The sequence below is a fragment of the Pocillopora damicornis genome, chromosome 11, assembly GCF_964200805.1.
Source record: "Pocillopora damicornis chromosome 11, jaPocDami1.2, whole genome shotgun sequence".
NCBI lineage: Eukaryota > Metazoa > Cnidaria > Anthozoa > Scleractinia > Pocilloporidae > Pocillopora > Pocillopora damicornis.
In genome coordinates, this window is record NC_142680.1 from 13,828,229 (window position 1) to 13,837,527 (window position 9,299).

The following is a 9,299-nucleotide window of genomic DNA, read 5'->3' on the forward strand; positions in this document are numbered from 1 at the left end:
CGAGTTGGGATATCGGCTCACTCTGGCTCTTAGATAGCCTTTTACCCGGTAAACTTTAGAATCATGGCGGCAGTTGTCCCACGCTGGGTCGAGAATGAAATATGCCGTTAGCGCTTCCACAGGTTGACCATGCATGCCGAACTTCAGATTAGGCGTTGTAGTGGGGCAAAACCCGTCCTCGAAACTTAATCTTCCAGCGCTGAGAATGATACCCAGGAGCAAAAGAGCAATAACGTGAGAGCTCCGGAAAACGTGGCTGTCCGCCATATTGGTTCGCATCATTATCATTATGGCACCATCAGTGCCATAACCGAAGTTTGGACCACTATGTGGGCAGCTTTCGTGTAAACGTGTACTGCTCTACAAGGATAAACGGAAACATTTCTTAAAAGGCTCTAAATATATCAAACACAAGACATTTGTTACTCAAAATTATTCCTCTAGCCCTGTTAATTTTTTTCGGCCTTCAAAACTGACCATCACGGTAAGCTCAAACTTTCACTTGCTAATCATCGTAGACCGCGTCACGATACGCACCACGTTCGGCATCTTGATGGTTTCGCCACTGTCTAGCTTAAGGAATTTAGTTCCGTAAGACACGTCTTGATAAAAGTATGGGCGATTAATGAACTCTACGAAATGATCGACTTTGGTCATATCAATGCGAACACGATGATGTACCTTCTCTTCAGGCACTTGACCGGGACCTATCGTTCTTGCATGACACCGCGCTCTCTGTATCTGTAGTGTAGACAACTTTCCATATGGCGAGTGAAGTTCTTTTCATGTGCTGACCGAATACTTATACGCCTAAGAATTTGCGTCTTGATGCTTTTGGTTTTGGCGTTTTTGTAAGCGGTCATCAAAGATTTCAACAAATCATCGGCTTCTGCTGTCTCATCCTTTTCTCCACCTGGAGAAGACAAGGCGTGAAAGAGCGTCTTGCTGTCGTTTGGGGCTATCACATTACATACGAGCATACAGTCTTCAACCGCTTTCTTCCCACGACACAAGCTGTGATGGTAGTGGCTGTCGCTCGCGAGGAATATTTCTGGCAACCTTGTCCATCACAACATTGTAAGTACCGAGAATCTCTGTTTCGGGGATCTGACGGAAAGTTGCTTCAGGAGTTGCTGGAGTCCAACAGGGACTAGAAAAGGGTTTCCTATTAGGGGTAGAAATCTGATGAAATGGCGTTGTCTCCATTTCAGCAGCATTTGCTCCTATGGCTGTTCTTGCACCAGCTTTGGCCGCTCTATAAGAAAATAGGTCTGCAATGCGTACATGTGTCGCTTACGAAATTGAGCTGTTTTTTAATGTCTGGTGTCTCATTGGGTTTCTATCAGAAGAGCTAATATCTAATTACCATTAGATAGTTTTCAATATTGATCCTGTTCATCAATAACACAAGATAACTAGCTTACAAAAGTCCTGAAATGTTCATTCTAAAGATGAGAGTTATTGGCCAAACTTTGTTATGGAGGTCTCATTTTAACAACAAAGGTTGCACATGTAACCCGAGGATTTAAGGAACTGGAAAAACATCAGCATAATCTCCCATAGTGGTCTGATAGATTCAGTCATGATTATGTTTACGTAACGAAGTGGAATTCACTTCTGAAGTTTGTAGGTTGATTGTCTTTTCCAAGGCAAGTTATGTGAAATGAACTCCAGGGAAGAATTTCATATGAATATTTTTGACATTTTGTGTACCAGTACACAAGGACAAAACTTTGGAGAGGGGCTGGGACATTCGGGAAATGATGTTATCTACACTAGAAGCCATTGGGAGCTTGATTTGGTTTGAATATATGACTAATTTTGGACAATACACACATGTAAAGTAACACAATGCTGAGTGTAGGTTTCTTTTGTCCATTAGGGCATAAAGTTCAACTTTCAGTTGGTTGCGAGCAAAACGTTTACTATAATTATTGTAATTAGGTTTTGTGGGACTGTATTTTCAATAAAGAACACAGAAAAATTTAGTTCAGGTAGGTAGATATGAGGTTGCAAATGGAAGAGTCTAGGTCAAAAAGATAGGTGCATTACAAGATCAGAGCACTAGCAATACTTTAATGAATCATATGTTGAGTTAAGTACTCTGAAGTAACATTACATTAACGTTGCTAATAATTTTTAACCCAATAAGATTTACAATTTGACCTGGAGGTTTTATTTAACAGAAAGTTCAATAGAGATAGACTGTCACCATAATAGATTTCAGGAATAGTAATCAGAGACATTACTTAAACACAGCAGAGTTCAATGTACAGGCAAGTTCATGATGGTATCATATGATTTAAACTACCAGAAGCTTTTAAGTTTTCTTATTATTGAAATTGTAATTTCATGCCAGTGAGTCTACCAAATTCAAGTCATGTGGAGAAATGAATGGGTGAACTTGACATCATCATGCAAATGGTCGACTTCACATCATCATGCAAAGTGCTAATCTACCATACAAAAAGGTCCAAAACAAATATGGTAAGCAACTGAATTTCATGTATCACTTTGTGTTAGAGCACACAAGAGGACTTGTGAGACCTGCTTCTCTCTCATTTGCCAGAACAAGATTGAAGTTTTGGTACCAATCAAAATTCAGAATGACCGTGACAGTTTGGAACTGATCTGTTAAGACTATGTTTTTAAGTGGTCTACAGATGTGATTAGAACCCTGGGTCTCCGAGTATACCTGATGGTTATCTAATCCACATCAAGTAGCTCTAACTTTTAACTATAAACGTAACAAATTTCAGTTCCATTAAACTGTCTTCATAAAAACTCAACAAAGTCTAACCTAAGTTAAGTTAAAGTGTACTTTGGTATTCTAAATAAGCAGAAGTAACTTTTTCACAAACAACAATTGTTGAGCTCATAGCGTGTGTGCAGTTTAAAGTATTTGAAAAATTTACAGATGCTTATCATATGAGAAATCATGTTCCTAATTATTCATAACGTATACATGAAAGATACACATTCACAGGAAATCAACAAACTGATGGCAGATAAATTTGGCAGTATTGACTAAATGAAGTGTGTGCCATCAAAATTTGTCCTTCAGCTGAATTCTTACGCAGGAATGCAATTTTTTAGTGTTTATCAATATACATAAAAGTATTCAAGCTTTTGTTTATTTTTGTCAGCTACTTCATGTATCAATCAGAACCTACTTTGTGTAAATCTGATTGGTTTCTAATGTGATCTATTGTTGCTGAGCCGAGTTTATATTATTTTGTACATGAGTTATTACTTTTTCGCTAATGATAAATGAAAAAGGCACCTAGCTATTTTCAGCTAATCAAAAAAGTGTAATTTTATGAAGTATGAAGAGAATCTAGAAGACTGCCAAGCTTGAAGGAGGTCATGAGATGTTAAGGTCTGAATAATTCTGGCCATAAATTGGAAAACATAACACTAATCACATTTCAGTTAACATTAAAGCACTAGGCTTCTATTCATATTTTAATAAAAGCAAAACCACTTTGTTACTAAGTTTTAATGGATTACTCCGCAAAGTTTGGAAACAACCACAATAGACATTTAGCACCTTGTTAGCGACAAACTGCAGTTTCAGGTGAGGTGTTAGATGTTTGTGACTTTTAGTAGTTTAGCTATATAAACATGAAAGTATAATTTCATTTAAAGAGGCCGTCAAATTGAATTTCCAGACAACAGCAGTGTTTGATTTTCTAATGGCAACAAAAAAGTCCTATTTTCACTACTGGCTAAATATGGTTTATTCTTTTCATATTCAATGACATGTAATGCCATGGGTGGTAAGGTATTTTGCAGTTTAACCAAAATTTTGTCTTTGCATGTACTAAAAAGACTGGTTAAGTAATTTTCTCACTGAGCATGTGGTATAAACAGAAATTCAGGATAAAATGTTCTAGTAAATGACTTATGTGAAATGTGACCGCTAAGAGAGTCAATAATGACTCCTATGTTTCAATGTGGCATGACCTGCACTAAAGGCCCAGACCATGAAATATTGGCCTGTGAGAGCACAACTCCATGCTGTAATCTTCACTTAGAAGACAAACCAACTGTAGGAAAAATTAAAGCCAGCATGTGAAATCTAGGCAACAAATATGAATGAAAAACTAGATAAAAAAACGATCTTTGACAGCGTGTTACAGCCACCATTGCAAAATGGTCGCTTTCTGAAGCTTTGAAGCTTAGGTAACTTAGCCAAGCGTAGACTGGAACCTATCTTCCACAATAATAAACTACGTGACAAGTGCTCTGTTCACTGTGATAAATCCAGCGAGGAATAAGTATCTTGGATCATGACATAATGGAGTTTGTTTTACACTTCATATAAACCACACAAAAACAGTTACAGGATAAACCAATATTTGTATAAAAACTTAGGCAAATGCAAGCACAAAAAAAAGTTCATTTCCAACAGAAAGCCTGGGTGAACACAATCATGTGTCTAGTTTCATTCTGATATTGACGTTGGTTTAACAGTCTCTACATTCTGATTCATTTGCAATTTTTTGTCTTTGATACTGAGATTGGGTTTGCCAACCCCCTTTTTTCTTGATTCAGAAGATTCATTTGCACGTTTCTTTTCCCTGGTCAGACGCTGCTGGGCCAGCCTCTTTTCCCTAGATTCCCCACTTTCATTTACCCTTCTTCATTTCTCATATTCGTGTTTAGCAATCACTCGTTTTTTTTTTTTCCTCTGGCGTTTGAGTGAAAGACTTTTGCTTCCTTCTCATATGTTGTGTTTGGTTTCTTTTATTTCTGAAAGGCAAATGTTCAATTTTTGGACTCTCGTGAACATTTTGCAAATCATTGCAAGGTGTTCAATTCCTTCAATGGTAAGCAAAGTACATTTCCCACATGAGTGGGACATCCGATGCAAATCCCTGAAATTCGCATCAAAAATTTTAAAGCTTTGTTCTGAATTCTTAATCACTGCAAAATTATTCATTCCAATCGTTAACAAACAACACTTGTAGTTAAGTTGACAATTTGAAAACACTTCTGTCAAAGAATTTTGAAGAGACATGTATGGCCCATTATTTGATGTCATGAACAAACTTCTTGTTAATGACTCCCTATATTCTAATGAGTATACATTATTGTACATTGAAACATATGCATGGAAAATCAGTTAAAAGCAAATAATCATTGGTCTGGACAGAACATCTTATAGAAGTATACAAATTATTTCCAAGGGTAAGAATATTATTCAAAAGGGAAGAAGTCCACAAATTGATATCTTCTATGTAATGATAAATAATAGCAGTTAGTGACATTGCTACACATTGCTTACAGCATTTTCACCAAAGAGAGCTTCATTTCCTTGACTGTAGTCAGCACATACTGTTCTTGTTGGATCGATGACATCAAATATTGTAGGGCCTGGATTTTCCTTTACATCATTTGCTTGCCTTGCAATGGAATATAGGCATTGTAGAAAATCATTTGTGAAAACCAAAACATCACATCATTCCACATTTTGTGTTGTCCAACAACTTGTTTCAATACTGGCAAGTAAAATACATTTAAATAGAACATCACAAACATTAAACTCCAACAATGATCATTAAAACGTGATAAGATATCCTTGGTTTTCACGAAATTGTCATGAGAGCCAATACTTGACCGGTAATGTTCGATCGAGATTCCCATACTTACTTTTTCGTTTTGAGATATGCCTCCGTGAATTCTCAACAGTGCAAGGAGAAAGCAACTGCAATACAACTTATTTCACTTTCTTGCACTTTCAGGTGGCTTCAGACACTTTAAAACACTTTCAAACACTTTCAGACACTCAGAGGTGCAACCCGCACCGATAGACCAAGCCGATAGTTGTTGGCTTGTGGTAGTGCAATAACTCCTTTCAGTGTGCTACAACCCTTAGCGAAGATTCAAGCAGTTAAATATTGTCTTTTGAGAACGTAGAAGCTCTTGCACAAGCTGCACTTATAACAAAAGCCGGGTCTGAATGTGTTGGCTTGTGTGAGGGGAACTAACTCGTGATACGATCACCTGAAAAAAATTACTCGAGACCACACTTATAATCAAGATGGCTGACTCAGAGAAGTGCGCCGTACAATACTACGAGACTAGACCACGTGACAGGCGCTCGACTCTCGTGTACAAATAAATAAATAAATCCGATCGTGCCATAATGTGGCTACACAGGTTGTGTAAGCCACACAATAAAACAATCTAACTGACGGTATGAACGGACATTAATGGTCATGTTCTCTTCGAAGGAACGAGTTGGTAAAGAAAGGGATTCACAAAGGAAAAGAGGGGTAACTGTGTTATCCCATAGAAAGTTAAAGCTGCAGCCACCAACACAATCTTTGTCTCAGTTTCGTACTTGGCATGCGAATAAACACCTTGCGTGGTGAGGTATCTTAGAAACAATAAAATATCCAACAAACCTCTCAGAATCCGCAGCTTCCTGGTTGACTGAACCTTTGGTAGACCTTTTGGTAGACCTTAACCTTTTGCCATCCCAAACCCAACAGTCGCTCAGAATGCTTCTTCCGGCAAGTGGTGCAAATAGCTATAAAATTGCATAATACAACTCATAAATCGTCGTCGTCTTCATCATCGTCATCGTCTAGCTTAGCCTAAATCATTTCTAAGAGAAATACTAGGCGTTTCAAACACATCTAGAAGACCTATAGTCTCTATCGTGCGTAACATTTGTCGTTGTGGGTGTGAGATAAAGGAAAAGTTTTTTCGAACTGTAGAGAAGAGTAAAAGAGGGGCGACATCGCGCGAGGCATGGGAAGGAGATGCAGATTCACCGCTCAGGACTATATTTGTTTCCTCTATTACCATTAGCCAGGCTGCCCAGTAGTCTTAGTGTAGCAATAGCATAAGAGAATTAAAGAAATATCCTTGGTTGACGATAAAACACGCATTTTTGTATTTACGATTGCGACACCAATAATTAACCCAAGGAATTGGACATGTGACCAACAACAACAGAAACTTTTTTGGGGTATTGACATTTGAGGAAACAGAACCAGAGAGAGCCACAAGGCTATTGGTACTTACGTGATCCTACAGCGGTGATTTATTTGAATTTAAGTCTTATTTCGTCAGCTATTTGGAAGGTTATAACGTGGCTGCCCGTCACACTTGTAACTTTCCCAGTATGGCCAGGGTATTGGCACGATCTTGGACCTCGCCAGAATCTTCCCAGTAAGTGTCTGTGCCTCGGGCAGATGGTCATTCCCTTGAGCTGAATTCTCGACAAATGCTGAATTCCCGCTCTCGCCATGATTAACTTGGCTTCTGTAACTTCAATGCATTTTGACAAGTGGCAACTAGCCAAATGGGCGGATATATCTGCGTTACACTCAGAGAGCAAAACATGCTCTACTTCCTCCCTACTAGAACCGCACGGACTTTGAAGTATTTCGTAAAGAGAACAATTTGGGGGAACAGCAGACATTTTAGTGCTAACAAAGAAGACGTCCCAAGAAACACTATCTCGGATTTGTCCGAAAATCTTGCCGAAAAATTTTTTTGTTCCCGACAGATTTTAATTGAATTAGGAAGAAATAAACAAGTTTGCCAAATATTCTTTCGCAAAAAATAGAAATGCCACACAGAAAAGTTGAAAAGTTTTACTCTAATAAGCTTTAAGCAAAAACATTTCGTGTCTTTCTGAAGAGATGTACCTGTAATGAAAGGAAATGTAGCTGCCGTCGAATTCCTTTTTAAAAATTAATCAGTAACTAAATTAGGTGAAACAGAAACACACGGCTCCTTTTTGGCGCCTCGTAGAAAATGAAAATTGTCATAAAAATATAATACAAAATTTTGTCATGAAATACCGAAAAAATTCCTACAATACAAAGAAAAAAAAAGAAAAACCCAACTCTTTATCATCAAGAAAACGCTAATAAAATGTGTCCTGGACTACACATTACATAACTTTCTGTAGCTAATTTGCATACGGTAATTTATTAACCGCAAGAAAGCTCTCCCTCCTTGTTGGTTCTTCAGACACCTATATCTCAAATACAACGGTGTAAACGTGATATGATACTTATTTCTAATGTAGAAACCAACCTATCATTATTTATTATTTGATTTTATGGTGGTTCTCGGTCCTGATATTGATAAACCTTTGGACCGTGTTTTATCGAGATAAAAACACTTGAGCGAAAAGAACAACTTTATTTATCAAAACAAACTGGATTCCGATGGCGCATTGTGTTCAAAGAAAATGGCTCTTGAAATTTTACGTAATGCATTCAAGAAATGATACAACTGTTGAGTTGCCACATTTTTAAAAACACTTCTTTGAATAGCTAAATGTTGTTACGGAAACTATTTGTGACGTGTATCGTATAAACGCGATCGCTGCAGCCAGGAGGCCGCATATAGCTTAATACCTATATTTGCATATAGGTATTAAAAAGTATTTTCTGGAATATTTGAGCCATTTAGTTAAAAAAAAAAAGCCAAAATGATGATTAATATCGATCTTGATACTCCATCAGATAATTGTTCCTGCACCTTTAAGTTTTTTAGGGCTGTTAAGCTTTACAAACCTGTCTGCTGGTCGGACTGCGTTATCTTTGGTTTCGATCGAGACGGCGAATATTTATTAAATTCACAAAGCTCTCTACGGCGCAGGATGAGGAGTGCCCAAAGTTTTATTCTATATTTAACTTGCTCTATCTAAGTACCTTTAAGCTGCAATAGACTTGACTCTAGATCAGGTCCCACATAAGAGAAAATAGCTTTCAAGCGCATGTACCTCACTCCTCACAAATTTTAATGCTCACGATATGGTATTTTGAAAGTTTCATAACTCGGTAAAAATTTTACAGAAGGCAATTGTTTTACCTTTGAATTATTTAAAGAAAGCCATTCTTAAATACGTAAAATAATCAGCTTTGTAGATTGGAAAATAAGGATTTGGTAGCGCTCGATATTTATAGCTTAATTATAGGGGTCACAGAAGACAAATTGAGCAGTTTGGGGGTGACCTTTAAAATTGTCTCGTAAAAAAAGAAAAATAAAATTGATCAAAACAAATGTGATATTTGTACATGGGATAGAATTGTTGACTTTCAGTGAAAAACTTAGGGAAATCGGTGCAGGACCGAAATTTGCCTTATACGTACTTACGCGGACTGCCTCTTAAATTTGATTGGTAAAAAATCTTCTTCTATATCAAGGCGAGCCTAATAAACGTTGAGAAAATCATTAAAATTGTAGAAAGCAATAAACTTGTATCGGCTCAACTTTTTTTACCGTAACTCTGGTAGAATTTGACTGTTGATCTGCAAACGATGAAT

General features: G+C 37.4%; 1 protein-coding gene, 1 long non-coding RNA gene and 1 pseudogene across 2 annotated transcripts in view; all 3 read right to left on the reverse strand.

Annotated features, from left to right (window-relative positions):
• The window catches only part of LOC149037667 (uncharacterized), a 2,103-nt gene extending 1,836 nt beyond the window's left edge, over positions 1 to 267 (reverse strand). The window contains exon 1 of the mRNA XM_089186369.1: positions 1 to 267. This exon is cut by the window's left edge and continues 1,836 nt beyond it. Coding sequence (XP_089042495.1) covers positions 1 to 267 — 267 coding nt within the window.
• A 231-nt stretch (positions 268 to 498) lies between these two features.
• Positions 499 to 1,444, reverse strand: LOC149037668 (uncharacterized; annotated as a pseudogene).
• Positions 1,445 to 2,057: 613 nt separating this feature from the next.
• Positions 2,058 to 6,353, reverse strand: LOC113672491 (uncharacterized). The gene is made up of 2 exons (XR_016181229.1): positions 5,291 to 6,353; positions 2,058 to 4,755 (listed from the first exon to the last, which is right to left on the reverse strand). It is a non-coding gene; the product is annotated as an uncharacterized LOC113672491 (long non-coding RNA).
• Positions 6,354 to 9,299: the final 2,946 nt, after the last annotated feature.